This window comes from Nicotiana tabacum, chromosome 19, assembly GCF_000715075.1.
Source record: "Nicotiana tabacum cultivar K326 chromosome 19, ASM71507v2, whole genome shotgun sequence".
NCBI classification, from domain to species: domain Eukaryota; kingdom Viridiplantae; phylum Streptophyta; class Magnoliopsida; order Solanales; family Solanaceae; genus Nicotiana; species Nicotiana tabacum.
Genome location: NC_134098.1, coordinates 90,437,389 through 90,463,523, shown reverse-complemented (window position 1 = coordinate 90,463,523; position 26,135 = coordinate 90,437,389). Strand labels below are relative to the sequence as shown.

The following is a 26,135-nucleotide window of genomic DNA, read 5'->3' as shown; positions in this document are numbered from 1 at the left end:
CAATATATTCACATTCAATTCTGTTGCATCGTGCAACCCGCTCTCCCAATATATTTCTTTTAATCAAGTCTATCATATATTTATTCCAATCAAGTATATATAGACTTCTAAATAAGTCTGTTGCGGCGTGCAATCCGATCCCCCAAATATTGACTTTTAAATAAGTCTATTGTGGTGTGTAATTCGATCCCCCAAATATTGACTTTTAATAAGTTTGTTGTGGCGTGCAATCCGATCCCCCAAATATTGACTTTTAATAAGTCTGTTGCGGCGTGCAACCCGATCCTCCAATATGAAATTTTAATAAGTTTGTTGCGGCATGCAACCCGATCCTCCAATATGGACTTTTTTAATAAATCTGTTGCGGCGTACAACCCGATCCTCCAATATGAACTTTTTAATAAATCTGTTGTGGCGTGCAACCCGATCCTCCAATATATTCATTTCGATCAATTATGTTGCGGCGTGCAACCCGCTCCTCCAATATATATATACATTTACCAATTCAATGCCGTTGCGGCGTGCAACCCGCTCCTCCAATATATTCATTTACCAATTTTTATAGAAGAAATTTTTCCAATAAATGCAACAATTAATATAAAATTATAAGACAATAAGCATACAATAATTATGATTTAATTATGAAACAAACAATGACAAATAGCAAGTTATTATGTAAATCAGAGAGAAAATAGGCAGTTTAATATATTAAATGTCAAATAATAATTAAGACACATAATTCAAATAGTATGTAACAATTAATGCAAGAATTCAAGGATTAATATTTGACAAAGAATAGGAGAGAAATAATTATTATAATAATTAATTCATGATTTAAAATAATTTATGATTTTTCAAGTAAGTAGGCAAACAATTAATTTGACGACGTATAGACACTCGTCACCTCGCCTATACATCGTTCACATGCATTTCACATAACAAATAATTTAAGAGTTCTATTCTCTCAAGTCAAGGTTAACCACGACACTTACCTCGCTTTGCAAATTCCAATCAATTACTCGACCACAACTTTTCCTTTTAAATTTGTCTCCAAAAGCTTCAAATCTATTCACAAACAATTCGATATACTCAATACGAATCATAGGAATTAATTCCATATGAATTTACTAATTTTCTGGATAAAAATCTAAAATTTATTTAAATATTCAACAGTGGGATCCACGTCTCAAATCCCAAAAAAAAACTCCCAAAATCCGAATACCCGTTCTGCTACGAGTTCAACCATATAAAAATTATCCAATTCCAATATCAAATGGACATTCAAATCTAAATTCTCGTTTTTGGAAGATTTTAAAAAAACCTAATTTTTTTTTCCTAAATTCACGCATTCATGATGTAAATGATTATAGAATCAAGAAATATAATCAATATAGGATAAGAAACAGTTACCCCAAGAATCATACTCTTAATCACCCATCATTACCCAAACTCGAAATTGAAGATTAGGGATTAGAACCTTACCTCTTTGATGAAGAACTTGAGGAATTTCTTGTTGGTTTTTAAGGCTTGGATAAGAATTTGATGAACAAGACACTTTATCTACTCCCTCTCTGTAGAACACTCTCACTTCTCTCTAAAATCATCAGATAATTTTCCCAAAATAAATCCCAAAGCCTATTTATAAAAATGGGGTCAGGTTATGAAAATAGAAAAATTAACCCTCCGAACTCAGTTATGCAGTCGCAATATGGACCGCACAATTGGTGTGCGGGTCACAAAATGATCGCACAAATTGATGCCCAGAACTGGGCTATTTTGGACCATTTTGCGACCAGTTTGCGGTCGCATAACCATTTTGTGATCCCATAATGGTCGCATAGTGGTCGCATAATTGCATTTTTCCAACTTTTGGTAATTTGGTCATAACTTCTTGTAGGAATGTCCAAATGATGAACGGTTGGAGAATTAGAAACTAAACTTAAAGATCTTTCATTTGATAGGTAATACACCATATACAACTCCGTATCATGATAGTTATGCTCATTTAAAGTTAGGTCTTGCGCGAACTCACTTGAAACTTTTAATCTTATGAAATTTCCAACTTCTACATTCGATGTCGAAACCTATCGAATCAAGTCCAATTGACCTCAAATTTTGCACACGAGTTATAAATGACATAACGGAGCTATAAAAATTTTTGGAAATGAATTCTGACTCCGATATCAAAAAGTCAACCCCGTGGTTAAACTTGAAAATCTTTAGCCTTAAATTACTAGTTTCCGTTAAATGGTCATAACTTGAGCTAGGAACCTCCAAATTAAATTCCGGGCATACGCCCAAGTCCCAAATCATGACACGAACCTACTGGAACTATCCAAACACTGATCCGGGTCTGTTTGCTCAAAATATTGACCAAAATTAACTTAGTTGAGTTTTAAGGCCCTATTTCACATTTTAATATATTTTTCACATAAAAACTTTTCAAAAAGTTTTACGGACTACACACGCAAGTCGAGGAGTAACAAATAGTGCTTTTTGAGGTCTTAGAATACAGAATTAATTATTATATTTAAAGATGACATTTTGGGTCATCACATGAGAGATCCCACTCCAGTCCAAAAAGAGGTGGTACCTGAAAAAGAAAGTGAGGAGAAGCTGAAAAATGAAGTTGATAAAAAGAAGAAAGGCAAGAAGGGAGCTGAGAAAAAGAATAAGGAGGAGACTTCGAGAAGGGAGGAAATTAATGAGAGTGAGCACATGCCTGCTCTACCGTTTCCCCAAAAGCTATATAGATAAAAGCTTGATAAGCAATTTGAGAGGTTTCTGGATGTGCTAAAACAGGTTAATGTAAAATTTTCATTCACAGAAGTGCTCTCACAAATGCCAGCTTATGCCAAATTCTTGAAGGAGATTCTTATAAAGAAAATAGAGATAGAAGAAATCTCAGTGGTCAAGCTCACAGAGCATTGTAGTGCAATCTTGCAAAACAAACTCCCACAGAAGTATGGAGATCCAGGGAGTTTTACTATACCTTGCTCGTTCGATACTCTTAATTTTGATAAGTCTTTATGTGATTCCGGTGCCTCAATTAATTTAATGCCTTTGTCTATTTACAGGAAGCTAGAGAATGAGATTGGAGAGATAAGGTCTGCACTAATATCTTTGCAGCTGGCAGACCAAACAACTATCATACCTGAGGGGATAGTGGAAGATGTTTTAGTTCGGGTAGATAAGTTTGTATTTCCTATAGATTTCATAGTGGTAAAAATGGAGGAGAATATGTAGGTCCCCCTCATCTTAGGAAGACCATTCTTAGCAACGAGCAGAGCAATATTAGACATACATGATAGAAAAACCATGCTTAGAGTGGGTGAGGAGATGGTGACTTTCGAGATGAATGTAGAGACGGAGGTGAAAAAGGAGAAGCCAGCTGCAAGTATTGAGTGGAAGGTGAAGAGCTCAAAAGAGAAGGCTACAGTTAGTGAACAAGATAAGTGTGGGGTGTACCCCAAGAAGGCTGATAAGAAACTGTTTGCATGGATGTACGCACTAGTTCAGGCAAGAAGAATGGAGCCCGACTTTGATTCAGACCCCGACTAGATATTCAGGGAAGTTTCCTTTACCTTATGCTTTTTAATTGTGTGTCATGGGGATATGCCACAACTTAAAGTGTGGGGGTGGGGGATATTTGTATGTTGTATGTATATTAGTTTTAGTTTGTTTTGCTTTTTAATAGTTAAAAAAAAAAAATCGAAAAACAAAAACCATAAAAATTTTATTTTATTTTTATTTTTCCCGACGATGGATATCATTCGATAGATTTCTTGAGGGATTAAGTCGAAGGAAAAAGACAAAAAAATTTCTTTTGAAGGTAGTGTAATAATTTTTCCTTGGTTTTTCTTTGTGCCGCGGTTCTTTTCCAAGGGTTTTGTTTGAACCGGGTGTAGTTAGTTTTTACTTTAGTTAGTAGTAGAAAACCTTGTGCTATGATTTGAAATGAAAGCAATATATCTTGAGTCTATCCTGCCTTGAGAATAGTGAATGCTTTAGTTGTGATGTTTATGCTCAGTTTTTGACTCTTGTATAAGTACCTTAAATTGTATGATCTTAACTTTGCATAACTGCTTTGACTAGAGTGTCTTGATGAGTCCGATCCTGAGTGAGTTATGTGCCATGTGTGTGTGGGATTTTATGTTATTCTGTGCATGGCATTTGATGTCTAGAACTTGTCCCGTGTGTTTGCAAAGCGAAATAGTAGTTATGTTCAGTCTTGGAAGTGATATAGGCATTTCTTTGTTGAGCCAGTTATATGCTTTCACCCACCTAATTGGTATGTATCTTAGTTAACCCCTTTAATCCTGTAATCATGTTTCTTTGGCACCCACATTACAAGCCTTACCCATTTGTCTAAATTGACCATCTATTTGAACCTTGTATCTCTCATGAGCACTTGAAATTGTTATGAACTGTGTAAAAGTTGAAGTGTGGGGGTGATTGGTTTGGCTTTTGAGTGGAGCTATTGAAATAAGGAGAAATGTGCATTGTTTTTTTTAAAAAAAAGTAAGAGCCACTTGAATTGAAAAAGAAAGGAAAATAATTTATTGTATGGTTGTGAAAAATATTCCTTCATAGTGGCAACTCTTGATGTAATTTTGCTTAAAGAAGTAGGGAGTTAATATATATTGATATGGATGTGTAGTTATGGTTTGACATAAGTGTGGGGTTTGGAAGGTAAAATGTATCTATTAAAGTGCTTAGGGAGGTGTAGTCACTATTATATCTAAATGTATCCTACCCGTCCCGCAGCTTACATTACAACCAATTAAAGTCCTACTTAATCCTCTACTAAATGAGCTCAATTAGTAGAGTAGTATGCTACGGGCAAGCCTATGGTTCATCTTTTGCGGCATATGAATGTTATTTCTGAGAGTGAATGAATTCTTTCTATCTTGAGTTCCTAGTTGTTCTTAATCTCTAATGTGTGTGGAACTACTATCTTTTGTTGTGTAAGGGCACTTGATTCATGAAGGAAAGGTAATATCGTTGACCTCTATGTTGGAGTAAGTGAGCGGGTTATAAATAATGTGTGGTACTTGTGAGTCAAATCTTGAGACTAGGACGTTACACTATTGTGCTTAGTCTATCTTAAATACTCTTGGTATGATGAGTTATGAGAGTTGTTTAAAAAGGTCGTGTCTTTATAAAGTGTAGTTTGATTGCTCGAGGACGAGCAATGGTTTAACTGTGAGGTGTTGATGGTAGGCTATAATCTCGTATTTTAGTCGCTTATTGCACTCTAATTTACTGGACTTTGATTGAGTTGAGCTTTAATTGCTAGTGTTTTGCACTAATTGTGTGTTTTATGCCTTGTAGGAGTGATTCTTAGCTATGTAGATATTTTGGAATAAATTCAAGCTATTTTGGAGATTTAAAGTTTGAGTAAAAGCCCAAGGATTAAGTCGGAATCGTGTTCAGGGATCAACGGATAATAGTGCACTTAACGAGAGAAACGAAGAATTGAGCAGGACGCCACCCAGGTGCGCGAGCGTGCACTGGGCGCGCAAGGCAAGCAGGACACTGTTCAAAGTCTACGGCCATATGCGCGAGCACACCTCCAAGTGCGCAGCCGCGCACGTCCAATCTCGAAATTGTCCTATTTTGTGTAGGAAAAGGTGTTTTCGTTTAGGCCCGATCCTACTTGGTATATATACATGAAAAATAGTATTTTTTGGACTTTTGACACATCTAAGACCTAAGGAGGCTAAGGAGAAATAGGAGAAGAAAGAGCACAAGGATTTCATCATTCGGTCCTCATTCAAGACAAGAGTTTGGATCGTTTATGTTCTCCTTTAACTTAAACTTATTTGTGATGAATTACTCCATATCTATGGAGTAGTTCTCTTTAGGGTTTGATGGATTTGGTGTATTAATACTTGTTTGTGGGTTATGACTCTAGTTTTTATGTATTGAATCGTTTTGGATGTTTTAATTGTTGCATCTATATTCACTAGTTTATGTAATCGAGAGAGGCATAACTTGTGATATTTGTGCATAATATTTTGTGGGTTGAATTCATTGATTCTTCTTAGTAATCGAAAGAGGCTAGTTGAGTTGTTGATAAAACTTAGTTAGGAGGATAATCGAGAGAGGTTCTCCTAAAGACCAATCCACTACAAATTCTTACATATCTTCACTGAGCTTAACTTAGTTCATCTTGCGAGGCTCAGACTTAATCGAGAGAGGAGTTTCTTCTAAACGTGTGAACTAATTATTGAGTGAATTCGAAAGACTCACTTGAACATTAGAAGTGAATTATCTAAAGTTAGATCCCAAATAATTATCTTGCACATATTCCTTCAAAACCCTATTTTCTCCCATTGATATCTTTCCTTACTCATTGTTGCAATTGTCATTAGTCAATAGTTTAGACTCTTAGTTAATTTTAGTTTTAATTACATAAATCTCAATTGTTGATCATCTTGGATAGCAATCAAGCTATAAACTACGAAAATACTGTTTAACTCCAATCCATGTAGATACGATATTATATTATACTATATTCGACTAGCGAGCATATTTAAATGTGTGTTTTGCGCTCGTAAGGGCCGGGTTGTTGTTCGTCTCTATTTTTAGTTTTAATACAATATATACAATATTTTGGTTGGCCGGAAAAAGCCATCTCCAACGAACTTTCTTCTCTTCTTTGCTTTTTTAGTCATATACAATTATACAAATACATTGTATTATGTACAAATATACTCAAATACATTGTATTTTTTATATAAATACATTTTTAGCCTGTTTTTATGTATTCTTAAGGTCTGTATTTTTTTAATACAGTCGAATATCACTATATTTTTGTGATATTTTGTTGTTTGAATACAGTCGAATTAAATACGGTGAATTGAATACAATATATAGTAGTGAATAATAAATATCTTTGAATTGAATATAATGTATACAATCGAATTGAATATAACAGTATACACCCTATTTCTTGATTATCTCACTGTATTTATAAATATAGTCGCACGAATACATGGAATACGGCACGATAGCAGCGAAATTTATGTAGAATTGATTTTGTTGAGTTAAATTAGGAGTGATACATGCTAATTGATCCTCTTTTTGTTATTAAACAACCAGACTCACCTATTTTTAGGCGAATTCCGCTACTGTATTCATGAATACAGTAGCGCGAATACAATGAATGCAGTCGCACAATTGGATTCCCATATTACTGTATTCATGAATACAGTAGCACGAATACAACGTTTATAGTCGCGTAGCAGCGAAATTTATGTAGAATTGATTTTGTTGAGTTAAATTAGGAGTGATATACACTAATTATTTTCTTTCCGTTATTAAACAGTTGGATTCCCCTATTTGTTAGGCGAATTCCGCTACTACATTCGTGAATACAGTAGCGCGAATCCAATGAATAAAGTCGCACATCTAGACTCCCCCTATTTTTTAGGTGAATTTTGCTACTGTATTCATGAATACAGTAGCGCGAATACATCGAATACAGTTACGTAATAACTAAATAATAGTTAGAGAAAGTAATTATGTACATGCTTGTTATAGGAAGTTAATAACCACTAAACAATAGTGGTTTCTTAAAAATTCATCTTTATCAATTTCTCACGATTAGTAATGCTGCCTAAACTGGTAATCTTGCTTTCAACGGGCCCATTCAAATCCCATAATCGGCCCTTATTATTTGTAATCTATAGGCCCAAATAGATTTGACAACTGGGCCTCTATTTCAGGTGAATTTGAACCTAATTTTAGTCAAATTGAGCATTTCAGAGAACCATAGTTGCGAAGAACTTGTACAGCTGTAATCCACTTATTTAGGACAGTTAATTGCTTCGCTTAGTTTAGCTCACTTCAATGAGATATTGACACGTGTCAGGTATGGAATTTAAGTAATTAGTCAATTTCTTTTTTCCTATATAACCACTGTAGTCTCATACTCTCATTTCGATGAATATATCTTTTCCCGCTCACATGAATTCTCTCTAGAATGTTCTTTCAGAGATTCGGATCTGAACCTTTATCATGTAATCGTAGCTTCTAATCGATAAGATCTCTGTGATTTCTGAAGTTTAATTCTTCGTAAAACAGGGATTCACACAAATCAATTTCGTTCAACTCTAGTTTAGAATCACGATTTTATTTGAATCGCTGCATTTTTCTTCTTCTGAAATGGAGGATATTTCACGACCTACAATCGATCTTTTTCATCCTTACTATCTCGACGAATTCGAGACCACAGGGACGGGACTAGTGAGCTCAGACTCGGTGTTCGATGGATCAGGCTATGGTGTTTGGAGACGGCTTCTACTCTTAGCTTTGACCGTGAAGAACAAGGTTGGCTTCGTCGATGGCAGCTGCCCTATGCCGAGTGCCGAATCGCCATTGCTCGGAGCTTGGATCAGGTGCGACGCTATGGTCATGTCATGGATATTAAATTCTCTGTCTAATGAAATAGCAACTAGTGTGATATATTCAGAAACTGCGAAGGATATGTGGCATAAGTTGGAATTGAGGTTTGACGAACCATATGGACTCAAAATGTTCCGATTATATAAGGAGTTAGTAGGACTGAAACAGGGAAGCAGCGGCATAGCTATATATTTCACAAAATTGAGTAGTATCTGGAGTGAATTAGATAGTTTGAATATACACATGAAATGTATCCGTGAGTGCAAATGTGGTACTAAGTTGCAATTTTACAAGGCCGAAGAAGATAAAAAATTGTTTCAATTCCTTATGGGGTTAAATGAGTCTTACGATAGGGTTAGAGGAAGAATTTTGATGATGAGTCCCTTGCCATCGCTCTATCAAGCGTACTCTCTGCTTCTTCAAGAAGAGAGCTTGCAAAGGGAAGTGCAATCTGGGCAGAAAATGAAGAATGATGCTAGAAAAATGAATGTGGAGTGCAATTACTGTAAGAAACAAGGTCATACTATTGATAAATGCTACAAGATCCATGGATTTCCAACACATTTTAATCAGACAAAGTAAGCTACAAATGGACTATACGTGTTGCAGTTCCCTCACGATGCCTGCCTTTCCACTTCATCGTTTACATCTTCTGTTCATTCCAGTATACCTGAAAATATATAGATAAGTCCGCAGTTACTTCCACCAATGTACAATCAAATTTGTGCATAAATAAAATTGTTTCAACTACTGTCTCTTCTTAAAATCCTTTATTCTCAGGATACTCTTTGGCATTTTCGATTAGTGCACATTTTATATTCCAATATGAAACATATACCTAATCTGCACTGTGATTTATATGATTCTGAAGTCATGGGCGATTAGTGCTTTTGTAGTTGGTCTGTAGAGGTAGAGCCTACTTTTAAGTGACGAACGCTTATGCGTTAATATTTATGTCTATCACTTTTGGGTTGTTCCTGTTATGTTGTTTCGGATTCTGTTGTGCTGTCACCATTGATGTTTTTCTTTTAAAAGATCTGTTAGTATATATTCAAGCTGTTAACCAAATAAACAATTTTTTGTCTGATTTCTCCGCAAATGGGAAAGAAAAAGAAGAAAAATAATACATCATGTTCTAATGTTCTCTACATATTATTGGCATTCAGAACTTATTCATTTTCAACTTATATGCTCCATGATCAAATTCATCATCAGAGCAACCATTTCATATCCTTGAATTTGAATCCTGGAGGACCAAGGTATAGTACTTCAAAGACTTCTCTGAATGTTTTTAAAGGAGCTGCAGCTTGCAAACCTTAGTTAAGTTTGTGAGATGCAGTTTATCCATTCATAATTCCTCTGAAGTGGATCCATGGCAAGTGGAGCTTTTTAATAGACTGCAACTCCCCATTTCGGATTATCAGTGGATAGATGAGGAGGGAATGGTGAATGATACCAAGAACAATGCAAGTAATATGACAAATCCAAGGTTAACTTTGTTGCCTTTTATGCTTGATTTTCTATGAAGTTTCAGCTGTTGAAGATTCAGTGAGATCAGTGTGCACATCTTTGCTTGGCTTCTTGATTCTCCCTTTATTTTCGAGCATATCTGAAGCTCTAGTTACAGATGCTTTCCTGAAAATGGTGGATATGTATTTGGATTTCATCAGCTTTTGGCCCTTTCTGGGGGTTTCAAGAAGGCTTTTGGGAATGACTTAGTGGTGTCACAGATTATGCTATTTACCCGATATTGTTCCTTGATCACCTGAAACATTCAATTCCCATCTTTAATCACTTACATCGAAAGAATTCCATCCATATTGAGACTTACAATCTCTGCAATAGTTGAATGATAGAGGCCTGCATATTCTTAGGTTTTCAGCTATTTTATTGCAAGTTTTTCACTTTTTTGATTTCCTGTAATGGCAATTCTCTCAATTCCTGGGATTAAGCTAAGTCAGTGGTCTATTGTGGATTTCAAGGTGGAATTGAGGGGATTCATCAATACCATGTGTTGGGAAGGCCAGTACTGTAGCAGGGGAGGTAGACTACCCTGGTAGAATGTTTCTAAAGGCACTGCTTAGGCCCGTCGTTTTTGTGGTTTCTTCATGTCTTATTTGACTTCTTTCAGCAACAGGAGCTTTGGATCTAATTCCTAGTGAGTGGACTGATGGTTTCGCAAAAGTTGGAATGCTGATTGTTGGCTTCTCGCCAAATGGTGGATCCAGGCTGCTGCTGCAATGACTAATATGGATTTATTTAAAGCTGAAACGAGCAGTGATGTCTTCCAGCTTCTTGGAATGAGTGAAATGGGAATGCTTCCTTCTATATTTGCTTCAAGGTTTGACAGATATCCCATTGATTCTTCACATATTGTACTACAATTTTAATGCTTAAGCACTTGTAGTTCACAAGCAGGGGCGGATCCAGCCTATTACATGTGGGTTCCCGTGAACCCAGTAGTTTTGCATATACCCTGTATATGTATTAAGAATCCACTAAATATTCATAAATATTTGATTGTGAACCCAGTTACTTATTGTATATTTACTTAAGGTCGTTATAGGAACCCATAAACTTTAAATCATGGATCCGCCTCTGTTCACAAGACCTTTTCATAGATATTAGAGCTTCAAGTCTCCTCTAAACCCAGAAGAATAGTAGTATTCCACTTTATCTTAGTTACGCTCACATAGTTACCAAAATGTATTTCAAAGAGATGTTTGCTCTTGCAATCTTCACCTTATCAAAGAAAAGAAAAGAAAAAAAAAAGAGATGCTTGCTCTTGCGAGTTGTATGTAGAGTATCACATGCTAAACCATAGTTATTGGCATCTTTTCTTTTTTGCGAAGGGCATTAACTTTGACCAGAAGAAACAAACTTGTCACCTAATGATCTGGAGGACCTGTCAGGACCTTAAGCGCATGAGCCAGGTGTTTCTGATGAAGCATTTCTTAGCCTACTTGCGGAGTCGAAAAAAATTCAAGATTCTGAAACATTGACAATAGAAAGTTCAGAACTAGTGTAGAAGACATTCATATATTTTACAATTGGATCAGAAGGGATACAGAGAAAGTTCAAGCTAACTAAGATATGCCATAAAAGAAAGAAGACTCGTCATTAATTTACATATGGGGAAGATGTATCTATTAACTCAGCGCATTACCTAAGTAGGCATCTGTGAAATGTGTAGGCAGCAATCAGTGTTGAATAAGAATATTACATCTGTACAAAGTTCTTGTGAACTGCAGATCCTGATCTAACTCTTTAGGTTGTTCACTAAAAATTGATTGATAACTATCTCAGCATCTGTTTAGAAGTTTTGGATTGTAGAACTGAAGAGTAATGCAGTTGGATCCTCTTTACGTGCAAAGTTTGTTCCTGTCAAGCCACATTTTTGAAGTTCAAAATGAAGTCTAACTAAATTGGATAGCTGCAATGTGTACATTTCGGGCACTTGCTCTTTCTCTTCAACCACGGAGCCTTTTCCACCTGCCTTTTTCTTATTTTTTTAATTTGACAATTGTAAAAACTTTATTTTTTTTGAAGGATGGCATTAATGGTGGTATTTTTACCTCAAATTTTAAGCCATTAGTCGCCAACTGAAACAGGTGATACCATATACTCTTGTACTTTCATGTCAAGAAGGGCTATTTGGTTAGACTTTGAAGTTTTTGATCTCCTATTCACAATAATAATAATAATAATAATAATAATAATAATAATAATAATAATAATAATCCGCTAACATACATATTTTTAGTTTATCTGGTGTACGATTATTGGTTTATCACCTTCTTTAATCAACAACAGCTAATTTATTTCATATTACTATATTAGTACTCACAGAAAACAAGTTTAGCAAATCATGCATATTGTTGAAGGAGGTCAACAGATTGATCAATCATGTACTATATAAAAATAATGGTTTTTTTCTCTGACACAAGAAGCACATTACTTGGACTATTTTTCCCTGTACTTTAAGCCTATTTCATCTTGGCTTTGAAATGTGATTTGCATAGATATTTATGTTAAAAGAAACATGTTCAACCTATGGATACTGGAGTAATTTGATCCCAAACTCATTCGACCCGTCCAACTCGCCCAGAGATTAATGGGCTGGGCTATAACATTTTAGCTCATGGGTCAATTTGGGTCGAGCCCAAGTTAACCCATTATTTTTTATAACTTATTCTGACCCATGAAGTAACCCAATTACAGCTCATGAAGCTCATCCCAAAACAAAGAGATTTCAACCCAACTTATCTAGAAATTTACTTAGTTACCACCCCCACCCACCACAAAAAAATTTGTATTTTCAATTTTCTGTTTTCTTTTTTGTTTGTTTTTCTGCACCACCCACCCCTACCCCCGCAATTTTTTTTTTATACTTTTTTTTCGTATTTTTTGTTATCTGTTTTTTCGTTTTTCTGCACCATCTGCACCACCCACCCACCCCGCAAATTTATTTTTTACTTTTTTTATTTTTTTGTATTTTTAATTTTCTGTTTTTTTATTTTTTTGCACCACCCACCTCACCCGCAAAATATTTTTCAACTTACACATTTTAAATACTAATTTGTTATTTAAGAAAATATATTTTGATTCTCAAAATACTAATAGTATTTATTTACCCTTTATACATAAAGGTAAAAAGCTTTGTTTATGCAAGATGAGCATGATTCTAAAATATGGGTCAAGTTGAGCGGGTTGGGCTATGATACATTGTTTAGCCCATCTTGACCCAGCATATCTTAGCCCAAGTACACTTTGGGCTGGGTTGGACAATGACTCATTTATTGACCTAGCCCATCTTGACCCGTCCAAATTCAACCCAACCCGCCTATCTGCCACCGTTCCCTATGGAGAACCATTTTACCATTGTGGTAGGTTAGTTTTGTAAAGAAATGCTAGAATTCGAAATATATGTGAAGCAAGTAAAAAACATATGGATACTATTTTGGGATCAAATGGAAGCAAAGTACGTAGTATATTTAAAATTAGTTATTAAGGGGTATTAATATAAAAACTTCTCCAAATATACATAGAACTCCATTGTCAGTCTTGTACCGGCGCCTAAACTTGCCGCCACTTGGTTGAGGAAGAAAACGGGACCGTGTTGATCCTTATACAAAACAGCCAAACACGGCCTAATGAGACGTGATCATTCACTTTCATTTTATAAACATGACGTACAAAAGTCGCACGTGTGTAATTAAGGCTTACATATATGAGAAAATAGTTCGTGTTTGGCTTATGTTCATTACTCCCCACACAAACCCACAAAAATTAGTATATACAAAAGACAGACAAGATCGCAAAAGCATACCTCAAACAGACATTTTAAAAAAAAAAAAAAAAAAGAGACAGCTTTGAGTAAACACCTTGGACGTCGCTTCGACCCCCACAGGTCAATTCCTATTCTATGTCTCTGTTTCATTCCTGCCATTAATTCAATTCAGTTTCGTTAATTGGGTTTTAATCTTCTCGTTTTATCATCAAAAGGGTTTTTTTTAATTCTTGTCAAATGTTAAAATTGTCTTTAGTTTTTGTTAGATTCTTTTATTCTTTGCTTAATTCTTATCTGCTTTCGCTCTTTATGATCCTCGATCGCTTAATCTGAATTTGGGTTTAGCTTCCTTTTTCTCTTATAAATTTTACTTCCTTGATAGTAATCTCAAATGGTTAATCTTAACTTTTGTTCATGAGGTTAATTGTACTTTGAAATTACTAAATTTGGTAAAAACTTCATCTTGAATGCATATTGGTTTCATATTTTAATTTGGAACTAGCAAAGAATTGCTGACATTGTCTTGGTCTAGTTAATTCATAGATTCTGCTAATTGGTAATTAAGTGTGGACTTTCAACTTAATTACCTTCCTTTGATCTGTCCGGAAAAGTTGACTTTTTTACAATGTAAACTAGGAAAATGCATTATTGGGTATCTGGTAGTAAATGATGCTATTTGTTTCTGTTCTTTGCTGGAATTCACGAAGGTCTTCGCATTTTGTGTGTTAGGAGTTTCAAGTGAACATGGTGACCAACCACCATTATACTCGAGTTGATACATTAGAGCTCAGAAATCTAATATGTAGGAAGATTGGACAGCAGAGAGCTGAAAAGTACTTCAATGAGCTTAGAAGATTTTTTAGCTCAAAACTTAGCAAGGTTGACTTCGATAAGTCTTGCATTCGTACCATTGGAAGAGAGAATATCCACCTACATAATCGTCTCCTTCTATCCATATTGAAAAATGCCTCTTTGGCTAAGGTTCCTCCACCGAAACCTAAAAAGGTTGAAGAATCTCTCAGCATCAGAGTCGGGAATGGTTATCAGAGGAGTTGTCTGCAGTCTCTCCATGGTGATGCATTTCCCTCATCACCTCGCAAAACCAGGTCTCCAGTAAGTAGAGACAGAAGGTTCCGGGACCGTCCTAGTCCTCCTGGACCACTTGGGAAGAGTCCTACTATTACTTGTGAAGAAGCAACGCCTAGGATACAAGAACAGGAAAGTGCCACAGAATTGCATTCTCTTGGTAGCAGACCTCCAGTTGAAGTTGTATCTGTAGAAGACGGGGAAGAAGTTGAACAATGTGCTGGAAGTCCAAGCATACAAAGCAGAAGCCCTGTCACTGCCCCTTTTGGAATTTCTGTGAATGCAGGTGGTGCTCGAAAAGCTCTCCATAGTGGATCTATATATAACTTTAGTTTGGAGACTTGTCAATACCGTGGAGAATTGCCTGGTAGTAGATCACTAAGAAGCCGTTTGGAGCGGAAGTTAGAGGCGGAGGGGCTTGGCATATCATTGGACTGTGCTAACCTGCTAAATAATAGTTTAGATGCATTCTTGAAAAGACTGATTGAACCTTGCATAGGACTGGCTGGCTCACAACATAGAAATGAACTCAGACATCGTAATGCCCAAATACTGCCTGGATGGTATGGTCAATATCCTGGGAATCATACAGAAAGACAAATAAAATCCTCATGTGCAAGGATGTTGGATTTTCGAGTGGCAATGGAGAGAAATCCTCGTATACTTGGGGGAGATTGGTCCACACTACTTGAGAAGGTCTGTGCTTGCGCTTCTGAATAAACAACTCATCGCCATCAACTTGTTATCTGATGGATAAGTGGAGATTTCTGGCTTTTCGCGTCTAATTTGATGATGAGGTCCTTGTCATGATTTCCCATGAAATGAAGAATCCGTTGGAATTGTCAAAGGACTAAGCATGTGAATATTGTAGGAAGTTGTCGGATATGTGTGGGGTGAGATTTGTATTCTAGGAGGATTGGTCCCTTGAGGGACATGTTTACATAAATTACTCATAGATATTGTTTAACAAGCTCTTGGTCTTAAGTCATTTTTCATTTTACAGGTAGGGTTTTCTATGAAATGTTTTCATGAAATAAAGCATATAGTTCCAACAGCTTTGTACTATTGTAAGACTGAGAAGTTATCTAGTGACCCAAATTCTGACCTTTAATGAGTGCTTTCAGCTCCAAAGCTTTTTCCCGTTTTCTGTCTCTTCATGAATCGACATTTGCGACATAAAGGCAGCAATTGTTTTTCCTATCTCAAGTCAAGAGGACATTGTATTTCTTGTTCCTATGTTGACGTGTTAAGTGCATTCCTCCTGTACAAACGAAAAAATATAGAGAGACATGCACTCTTTCCCTTAAAGTTGTTGAGGTTGATCTGACGTTTTGTCCAATGTGATGCCTGATCAGTGGCTTCAAGTGACATATGCTTCCGTTATTGGCTGCTTTCTAACATCATGTTTCAAGTATTGATTTTCTTTGGGCAGTCTACTGTCGCTAGCATATCAAATTGTTACTCTTTCTTAGTTGTTTGCTTGTTAGTGCATTTCTGTATGTTGGTGGGGCTTTTTTCCTTTTTCATCCTTCCTTTCTAGTCCATCTAAATGACAAAGCCCTTTAAATGTTTGAGGTTGAGGTATGCACTTCTTGCCCTTAAAGTCTTGAGTTTGAATTGAGTTTGGCCAATGAGATGCCTGATTGGTGGCTTCAAGCCTTCATGTGATATGATTCCATTATTGGCTTCAAAAGGTAACATCGCAGTTCAATGATTGGCTGCTTCTAGCAGTCTTCTGTAAGTTTATCTTCATTCTTCAAGCTATGATGTAGTTTCTTATTTATTTATTTTCAATCCCACCATGTTGTCAGCACGTTGAAAGTTTCCTGTTGGCTACCATCAGATTGTAGAGAAGTGCTACTATACATAGCTTTCAACGTTTACTCTTAACACTTCTCTACATCAACTTGCTCTAAACGTTTACTGTGGTATGTATGCACAAATTCTGACAGACTTGTTGCAGCTTCAGAATTCTGCACATCCACGCACAAGGGAAACTCTGTGTTGCCTTGCAATGAAGGCAATCTAAGAAATTCTATGTGTACACGAACAAATTTGAACCCAAAGGAATAGAAACATGCTCCATAAGGTAAGCACATTAAATATCAGACTCATCTCTTCTGTCTTCATAATTCCTTCACAACATGAAGATGAACTTTCTTCTATCTATGTTTATGCATCCATCTAATAGCTGATTATCATTGCGTGTTTAGTACTGTAGATGTAAAAACAGCATAGGAGGATAGCTATACGAGGAGCAGTAAGAGTGGAAGCTCAGCTGTAAATGTAGTGACATGGCTTGGGACTAACGAAGTTGTTGTAATTTGTTGCATCATGGCTACCCTCAAGGTTGTCTGTTTCATGGTCAGTTGCCTGGTTTAGTTGATCTGCAGAGAAGAGGTTTTGCATTGTGCAGCAGATGTTAACCTTTGCTCCTGTAACTCGTGGGGGATATCAATGATCACTTTCTGCACTGCTCAATAGATACTCAGGCATTGCAATGGATCCTGTCACTTTGATGTTAAATCAACTATACCAGGAGAACTAAGGAAAGCTCTCATTAGCTGGTTCGGGAGGAAAATGGATAAAAGCTCAAGATATTCTGATGCACCATGCCTGCTCGCATCCTATGGGTAATATGGAAGGAAAGAAACACTCCTCGTTTTGAGAACACAGTAGCAGCTATACACACACTTGTATATAAATGCTTGTACTTCAATTGCCCTTTTGAGTTCCTTCACACTCTACGGGACTATTGGGATTCTCTCTCATTTTTTGATAAACTTAAACATTGTACATATTGGTACAGTGGTACCCCCTTAGTACATTGACCAACTCCTCTGATATGTTATATGTACCTTGTTATGTTTTGATGATCTAACAAACTTAATGACAAGAACCAGATAAGGAACCTGATACACACCCTCAAGTACGTGGGAATAATAAGTCTCAAGCTGGAGATGTAAATCAACTCTTCAGTCGACAAAGAAACAACAAAGGGAACAGATGGACATCAGTTCCCCTGGTGACCGTACCCAGTCAACTCTCCAACAACTGTAAAGTTGCTGCCTGCACACGCAACAGTGCAACAGTCAACTTCATTGGGAATGCTCCTGTACCAAACATGCTTGCATCATTCAAGTGACGTCACCAATGTTATATTAACATTAAACCAAAGGCAAAACATCACTTGAACTTTTGGAAGAATCCATCAATCCCTCTCTCAAGTGACCAATCAATTTGGCAAGCGATTCTCAAGAGCATCAAGAACAAAGAACAACATAACAATGGACTAGTTCCCTGTATTGAGTTATTACATGTCCTTAGTTGTGTTGCACCTTTGTTAAAGTTCTTTACTTGTAATTCCTACTTAGCTTAGTTAGAAGCATTATGTAGGAAACCTTTGTAAATCATAAACCCTTGTGTTTGTGTCTTGGCTAGAGTTAGTCGAGTTGTAAGTCTTTGTAATAGAGTTATTACAAAGTGTCTTGTAATAGAGTTATTACAAAGTGTCTTGTAATAGAGTTATTACAAGTTAGTGAGGGATTAAAAGGTTAATTCCTAGGTTACAATAGGTTGTAATCTAAAGTTTGCTCAGTAGTGAAGTTGAAATCCTACAAGGGTAGGTCGTGATTTTTAATCCCGTGAGCTGGGAGTTTTTCGCGTAAAACTTCTTTGTGTCATTTACCTACTGCAGTGTGCGTGTGTTCTGTGGGAACTAATAGAGAACTTGGTTCTCTATATAGTTTGGTGGACCCTTAGTTTCTATCATCCTCCATCTTGAGACATAAAAAATAAAGGTTATTATACACGGACAATATAAAGATTATTTGCATATGAGTGTAATTTAACCTGTGATGGCATATTACTTATTTTATCATGTTACAAATTGATGTTTATCGGAGATTTACTTGTAATTTCCTTTTAAGTGATTGATCGCGCAACTCTTTTTACAGTTAGTGCATAGATCTAAGACTCCTACATATAAATAACCATTCGTCCTAACTACTTGATTGTGTAAATCTCTGTTCTGGTCACCGCGAGGGATGATCTCTCTCAACCTCAGAGATCTGATAGAGAATTCAGTCGATTAGCACAAATAATATTAGACAAGGAAGAAGATAGTAATGAGCATTAATATAATTCTCAAGAAATACACCAAAAGAATATTTTGATTCAACGAGCCAAACAGATGGAGATCTCGAGGATCTTACTTAAATCTCAAATAATACAGTTACATATTATTACAAGAAAAGAACACAAAAGCAAGCAAAGCCGATCATTTCGGGAAGCATACAAAAAACATTTGGCAGAGGCAATGGAATTGCTCCAAATAGAAGGATGAAAATGAGTTAAATGCTAAGGAAGTTGTGGAAAATTATGGAAGTGAAGGATTTGAATATTAGTAGTAGGCTGGTGGGGGTGGAGGTGAAACATAGGTAGCAGATTGCTCGTACTTTTTAGGTGGTGGAGGTGAGGCAAAGTTGGGAATTTGTTTAACGTAGTTTGTTGGAAGTGGAGGTGAGTAGTATGATGGCGATTGTTCATAGGTCTTTGGTGGAGGTGGTGGTGATTCATAATAAGGTGGAGGTGGAGACTTATAATTAATTGGTGATTGCTCGTAGTATTTTGATGGTGCTGGTGGCGGCGAAGAGTAGTATGCAGATAGTTGCTCATTGTATTTTGATGGAGGTGGTGGAGATTTGTAAGAAGATGGTGATTGCTCGTAGTATTTTGGTGGAGGTGGAGGCGACTTGTAGTATGAAGGTGATTTCTCATAGTATTTAGGAGGAGGTGGAGGTGATTTATAGTATGAAGGTGATTTTCCGTAATAAGGTGGTGGTGGTGGAGACTTGTAATAAATTGGTGACTTGTAATATTTTGTTGGCGGCGGTGAGTTGTAGTATTTAGGAGCAGGCGATTTATAATATTTTGTTTGGGATGGTGACTTGTAGTATTGCTTTGAAGGAGCATGCGACTTGTAGTACTTTACTGGCGATGGTGACTTGTAGTAGTACTTTGAAGGAGTAGGCGACTTGTAGTACTTAACCGGCGATGGTGACTTGTAATATTTTATCGGTGATGGTGACTTGTAGTATTGCTTTGACTTGTAATATTTCACCGGTGATGGAGATTTGTAATATTTTACTGGTGATGGCGATTTGTAATAGTCGTGCTTTGAAGGTACAGGCAATTTGTAGTTTTCAACAGATTTTTCTGGTTTCTTGTAGTAAGGAGTGGTGGGTACATGATACTTAGATGGAGATGGTGATTTGTAGTACTTCTTAGAGTTATAAGAAGATGAGGGAGAAGTATACCCATAAGAGTAATCAGCAAAAACAGAGTTGGCTGCTAAGCAAATTGCCAAAGCAAGTGCAAGTAGAGGCCATTGCCCCAGTTTCATTAAGCTTCTCATTTTGATCTGCAAACCAACTGTAATTGGAGAAGAAAAGGAGAGAACTTAGAAAACTTGTATTGCATAGTTTAGAAGGGAGCTCTGGTTTTATACAGCAATGTGACATATTTCTTGACATTGATAAAATGGCTTCATGGTTACCCACTAAGATGAGAGCAAAGTCCAAATAGAGACTTGGTCAGTACTAAGTGGGTGGCATTTTCTGGTGACAAATTAACTTAAATAAAACAGAAAAAATTAAATATCTGAAAAAACAAAGAGGCATACAAAAAAGTAGTTAACATTGACATTAGGGCTATCGAGCGAATATTTACGCTTAACGGTTCGATTTATCGGTTATTGACTGGTAAATGTACTAATCTGTTAGTTACCCGATAAAATATTGAGCGGATTGATATCGGATTAGCGATTATCGAGCGGTTTATCAGCTAAATCAAATAGACAAAAAAATTTACATTGATAAGTAAGACATTAAACAATAGATGGACGATCCAATCATAATCACAATCAAGTACGCTAATGAAGCTCTCATTGCTAATGGTAGTTTCTTCTTTAATTCTTTTATAATAAGCAAGCTAAAATACAAATTTGGGATCCTTAATCAATAATAGAAGTTCAATTAACATAAATTCTAGATATAGTTTTGCTTCAGTTACCAAGTTAAATGATTTATCTGAGCCGAAAGATATCAAACTATCTAGATCTGCCTAGTCCTACCCCCAAAAACAAGTTACGTTGAAGCTCAAGCTGCTAAGAAGTTGCTTCATAATGGATAAAAATATAAATATAATAATTCTTAACAGGTTAACGGTTTATCCTATAAAAAAATAAATAATCCGCCCCTAAACCGATAAACTGTTAATTGTAAAATTTTAATCCGTTTACCTACGAACAATAAGCCACATAACCTATTATGCAGTGATTTGAAGGCTTGGTGACAACCCTGATTACTCCAGTCGGATAGTTAGCGCGACTAGAGAATCATGTGCATGATGTAGATACATCGTTGATATTCAGAACAATTTGGTGTAATAATAAATTGTAATCGAGGTCCATTTAATCCGAAAATTGTTAAGTTGGACTCTAGTAGAGAATGATAGTACAATCGTAAAATCTTCATTAGATCTTCTATAACTATGCCTGCCCGTTGTAGTAAGATATTGCTCTTTTCTGAAAGCTAATATTGTAACATGTGATTTCTGTAACTAGAACTTGGATTTACACAAAGAATCATGACAGTCCAAGTATCTCTTAAATAACATATTCAACTGCCTCTGTGCTTCTGTTGAAGATCTGCTCCACCACACTAACTTGTCAACGGAATGAAAATCACTCCAAAGGTATGCCTCCAACCAGTTTGTTAGCAAGAAGAATATCTGAATTGTTAGCAGCGCAGAGATGATACAGCTTCTTATACAGGATCACGTCGTAGAGACTTTCTCTTGGCTTGCCATGTACGTTAGGTACACATTCCATAAGTACGAAAATGTGTTGCTTACAAGCGGCTGTCAATATAGTAATTACATCTCGTTAGTTGCCATCTCAAATAGACATACATATATATTATTTATAGAGAAGGATAGAGACATAGCCCTCTATTGAAAATGAAGGTAGAAAAAAGAACATTTTCTTCAAATTGAGAGTTGAGGGATTTGAACCTAATCCGAAGTTATGTATAGTGACATTAGAGGTCGATGAGACCTTGATCATACCTGTAAATGAACGGGAACAAATTTGAATGTGATGAAATCACATATTGGCCAGTACATAAGACCATTGACAACAGTGGGAACCAAGTCGCGCTTGAGTCTGGCAACAATCTCTGAACTACTTTCACCTGGTGTAGCATCCGATAATTAGAATTAGTGAAAAAAAACATTCAAAGTCAATGCTCAATGTAATTCAGAAAAAAGAAAAGAAGGAAAAGTCAAAGAGTTCAAATAGATGTTGACAATTATTGCTAGTTCGTTCATATCCATTCAGCAAATAAAGAGAACTGACAACACATTCAAATTCCAAATCACCAAGAATGATGGATAGCCATTTGCCTGTAAAAATTGACGGACAAATAAAAACGAAAAAGGAAAAAAGGGAATGAAGCATAAGAAGGCTTGCCAACGAAGAGACTGAGATCTTATGCTGTATCAATTTTAACAAACAGATCTTCCTAATCTAATTTTAAATTTCTTTTACTGGTTTCTGCAGTAGCTACTTTTGGTCCATGACCTCTGAGATAATGTGATACAGAGTTTGGTACACTATCTCTCAAACCCAGATGTTAGCAGTTGGTTTCTCTCATGTCACTGAACCTACGCCCTCCTCTCCAACACTCTCACACAAGTTTGGTACAAGTTTTATCTTTCATTTTGAGGGTTCAAACGTGTGATAAATTGCCCAATGTCTAGAGCGCTTCATTGATACTTTATTTAGTTGATGACGGTAAGTTACAGCTTTGATTAAATATTTTAACTAAAGCAACTCAGAACATCTAAAAGCAGGACCCAATTGTACCTTGTGCTGCAGCATTCATGGAGAAGAAAATAGAGTTAATTGCAGGGCCATAGACTGTCTGTCCCAAAGCTATTTTCTTAAATGTTGTGATGACGTCACGCTTTGGAAAGCACCTTGACAGAAAATTGAACCAGAAATGAAGTGAAGGTCCAACAATTAGTGCTCCATAACCAGCCATCCGCAATGTTCGTGCGAGATCATACTGCTCCATCAATGACCCAGCAATTGTCTGCAGAATAGAGAATCCAAAGAACAAGGGGAAAAAGATTAAAACGTGTAAGGATTTATTCCACAGGTGAACCAGAATAGAGAGGAAAACTAAAAGGGGAGTGGATGATGCAGAAAACAGGTGAGATGCAAATTACATATTTATATATAGAGCAAAATGAAAGAGAACTAACAGATTTTGATATTTTGCAGTGCCGTTAAACAAGATTTACCGGTTCTTTTTTGGACAAGTAAGATTTATAGGTACTATTACTACACCATACATGATACAACAATTACGCCTAGAGGGGAAACTAGCTAGTTTCGTGCTTAATGTACTTATTCCAGCTACTCCTAGAAGATATCTAATAAGCAAGGAGATGAAGCAGATTAATTGAAGCTTATGCTCCTTCAACAATAAGAAAAATGGAATCTCCAATTTTAGGCGGGTTTTCTTGTCCTCCACCGACCAAGATGCATAAGAGCGGTTTCCAGTGATGCTGGACAGAAAGACATAATGGCGAAAAGCTCAATTATGTACTCTAATAGCTCGTCTGTGTAAGGTTTTTGTTTGGTTACTTAGGGAATCCCAGGCGAAAGAATCTATAAACTTCAGGTCAAGTAGTAGGAAAGAAAGGGACCTCCAACTCAATTCAATAACATGTTTTAAGGCATCTTTTTCTAATATTAACGTTCACATTTGCCAAGCGAGTCGAAGGAGTCTTCATCACAAGTCAAGATTGTGTTTCATTCTAGTAACAGGATGTCACACTGCAAGACCAGAGTCCAGACAAGTCGCATCCTCATCTCGCACTGTGACATCTGACATTTAAGTAAAGTCATTTCCTAAGTCGGCTCCAGTTATTGTATGATAACCAATGCGGCAGAAGCACCTCACGAACTTGTTCAAAAAGTCCTATTCTTATAGATGCCTTTATCACTTGGATCCACAGTGGAGACAGGCCACAAACAGGAGGAATAGTGTATGTCCTATAGTTCGAACTTCTAGATGAAGATGAATCAGAAGCCAAAAGTGACTTTGAATAGTGCATATGTTAGGTAGAGTGGATTTGCGTGAGACTATAACAGTTCGGAATGTAAAAAAACCGAAAAATACTAGGAAGTAATTGCAAGTTAATTCTGAACTTTATAGGTGAAAGATTCAATGAAGGTATGGTCAGTATGGATAGACCGTGGCTGCTACAGCACACTATTCTCTGAATGAAAGAAATGCATTGACATTTGAGATGCAGAAGAGACATCTAAGAGCTGCTGGGATAAGTCCTTACTCATAGGTTTAAGATCACTTATCCTATACATAATAGTAAGGATAACTCCATGGGAACTTAGCATCATCTAGCTACTTTTTCCTGGTTGAACAACGGTTCGCGCTATTTCAGCTATATGCTTAACTAAGGTGAAAAAGGTATCCGGAGGAGGAAGATCATTTTTCTCGTTTGATTAAGAAGTTAAAAAGAAAGAACACACAAATTATGTGCAACAACTATTTCATAACCCTCTGCAATTGTAAACCCTTTGTCACTAAACCACAACAATTGGACGATTTTGGTGCTTTTGGCATGACAAAAATTATTTTCATACAGCATACATGATTCTTAATCCTAATAATGCTTTTTTCAACAAAGTAACTTCCAAAGAATCTTAAAACCTATATATAAAGTAAACAAGAACAGAAGCATTATGCCAAACCAGAACAAGAAACATCCATTGAAATAAAGAATCTTTTTTTTTGTTTAATTTCTTTATGCTTTGCTGAGAATAAAGTACCTGTGAGGAGAAATCAGCGGCAGTGAGAATAAGGCCACAAGTAATACTCTTGGTGAGAATGGGTCGAGAGTTTATTTTCTCTAAGTACCAACCCACGAACCCAACTTTTGAAGCAGAGGCTGAAACCCCTGAAAAGAAAGACAGAAAACTAGGATTTGACAACTCAACAAGTTCCTTATTTTTCCTGTAAAAAGATTGAGGTAATCTTGAATAGACTTTAGAATGTTGAAGTTGGTGATGAACAATATGGTTCTTGAAAATCAAAGGTTCAATGGGGTTTTTTTTACAGAGATGGTGGAGGGCTTTAGAACCATTTCTGAGGAAAAAAGCACACATCTTTGTATTTGTGGAGAAGAAATGGAGAAATCCCAGGTGTATTTTGTGGTTTGTATTTAAGAGAAGAGGCTGAGTTGTTGAAAAAGGGTATATATTTTGTAGTAGGAAAGAGAAGGGGAAGAGAAGGGGAGCGGTCAGTGGTCAGATGTGTAGCAGAGGAAGGGAACTAGTAAGCAATTTTGCTACAAAGATGGCCGCCAATAAATAGGAGCGAAGTGTAGAAGACAAAATAAGGTAAGGTCATCGTCGTTTACCTAGCACTTCCCTTATTTACATTCACATGTACATCCCCACTCGCACTTAACATTAGGGCTCAATGACATTTTTAAATTTAAATTAAGTTAACTTTTATAATAGCATATAAATATTATGATATATTTAAAGCTACAAGTTTTAATTTTTTTTATATTTTTCTTAAATTTCATAAGTTTCATGCTTATTCAAATGTACACCAAATTGAAACGAACGGAGTGATATTTTGCTTTTCTCAATATATACGAGTAATTGGATCATATTTTGAGATAAAGGAGTAATTTTAACTTGGACTTTATTTTTAAATTCTATCTACTAAAATGGCGCTTGAACAATGAATAACATTTTGATTTTCTAAATGAATGAGTGATTAGGAATTAGGATTTAGGAGGAATTTATTCATTCACAGAATTAGAAATTACAAATAGTATCTTATAAGGATCGAAAAATGAAAAGTAATTACAATTGAACTTTTAACTTGGACTTTATTTTCGAGATACTTATTTTAAAATATTTTATGACATCATAATTCTCTAGGCGTCAAAAATTTAATAGTGGCTTCATATTGTTGCGTTCACTTGATATTATTATACAGTATTACATTTTTGTTCAAACCTTTAGATTGTGAATAATGACCTAAGATATAATATACACATTTGAAGGAAACTGTTGAGCTTCTATATGGTAGTAGACTAATTTACACATAACTCACTCAATAAAAATATAGTTTTAATAGAACACATCGACATGCACAAATAATAGTATTACACATGCTACAATTTGTTAATTATGTGCGTATGCACAAGACATATATATCATTGTATTGCTTTTGACACC

The 26,135-nt window shown here is 36.1% G+C and overlaps 4 protein-coding genes and 1 pseudogene across 7 annotated transcripts; 3 read left to right on the top strand and 2 right to left on the bottom strand.

Moving 5' to 3' along the window:
• The first annotated feature begins 7,817 nt into the window (after positions 1–7,817).
• LOC107771261 (putative polyamine transporter At3g19553) lies at positions 7,818–12,056 on the top strand (annotated as a pseudogene).
• LOC107771262 (uncharacterized) lies at positions 8,173–8,994 on the top strand. Its single transcript, XM_016590604.1, has one exon. The coding sequence runs from the start codon at positions 8,173–8,175 to the stop codon at positions 8,992–8,994; it is 822 nt and encodes a 273-aa protein (XP_016446090.1).
• A 1,608-nt stretch (positions 12,057–13,664) lies between the features above and the next one.
• On the top strand, positions 13,665–17,639 carry LOC107771260 (uncharacterized). 4 transcript variants are annotated; one of them, XM_075238183.1, is made up of 4 exons: positions 13,665–13,822; positions 14,432–16,482; positions 16,752–16,877; positions 17,002–17,639. In XM_075238183.1, the coding sequence occupies exon 2, from the start codon at positions 14,447–14,449 to the stop codon at positions 15,506–15,508; it is 1,062 nt and encodes a 353-aa protein (XP_075094284.1). In that variant the 5' UTR covers positions 13,665–13,822; positions 14,432–14,446; the 3' UTR covers positions 15,509–16,482; positions 16,752–16,877; positions 17,002–17,639. The 4 variants fall into 4 exon arrangements, with proteins under 4 accessions (XP_075094284.1, XP_016446089.2, XP_016446088.2 ...); XM_016590603.2 differs by having other exon boundaries at positions 14,432–16,877; positions 17,010–17,639; XM_016590602.2 differs by having other exon boundaries at positions 14,432–16,877.
• Positions 17,640–18,942: 1,303 nt separating this feature from the next.
• Positions 18,943–20,232, bottom strand: LOC107771265 (uncharacterized). Its single transcript, XM_016590606.2, has one exon. It carries the CDS (start codon positions 20,202–20,204, stop codon positions 19,191–19,193), a length of 1,014 nt encoding a protein of 337 aa, XP_016446092.2. The 5' UTR covers positions 20,205–20,232; the 3' UTR covers positions 18,943–19,190.
• Positions 20,233–21,259: 1,027 nt separating this feature from the next.
• On the bottom strand, positions 21,260–25,246 carry LOC107771259 (uncharacterized). The gene is made up of 4 exons (XM_016590601.2): positions 24,711–25,246; positions 22,716–22,944; positions 21,917–22,041; positions 21,260–21,709 (listed from the first exon to the last, which is right to left on the bottom strand). Exons 1-4 carry the CDS (start codon positions 25,044–25,046, stop codon positions 21,626–21,628), a joined length of 774 nt encoding a protein of 257 aa, XP_016446087.1. The 5' UTR covers positions 25,047–25,246; the 3' UTR covers positions 21,260–21,625.
• Between the last annotated feature and the right edge of the window lie 889 nt (positions 25,247–26,135).

What these genes read in the sequence shown, in the direction of transcription:
- LOC107771265 (XM_016590606.2), bottom strand. Translation starts at nt 20,204, where the DNA reads ATGAGAAGCTTAATGAAACTGGGGCAATGGCCTCTACTTGCACTTGCT.
- LOC107771262 (XM_016590604.1), top strand. Translation starts at nt 8,173, where the DNA reads ATGGAGGATATTTCACGACCTACAATCGATCTTTTTCATCCTTACTAT.
- LOC107771259 (XM_016590601.2), bottom strand. Translation starts at nt 25,046, where the DNA reads ATGTGTGCTTTTTTCCTCAGAAATGGTTCTAAAGCCCTCCACCATCTC. An exon ending in CCGCTGATTTCTCCTCACAG is followed by an intron (nt 22,945 to 24,710) that starts GTACTTTATTCT and finishes TCTATTCTGCAG; the next exon opens with ACAATTGCTGGGTCATTGAT. An exon ending in CATGAATGCTGCAGCACAAG is followed by an intron (nt 22,042 to 22,715) that starts GTACAATTGGGT and finishes ATGCTACACCAG; the next exon opens with GTGAAAGTAGTTCAGAGATT.
- LOC107771260 (XM_075238183.1), top strand. Translation starts at nt 14,447, where the DNA reads ATGGTGACCAACCACCATTATACTCGAGTTGATACATTAGAGCTCAGA.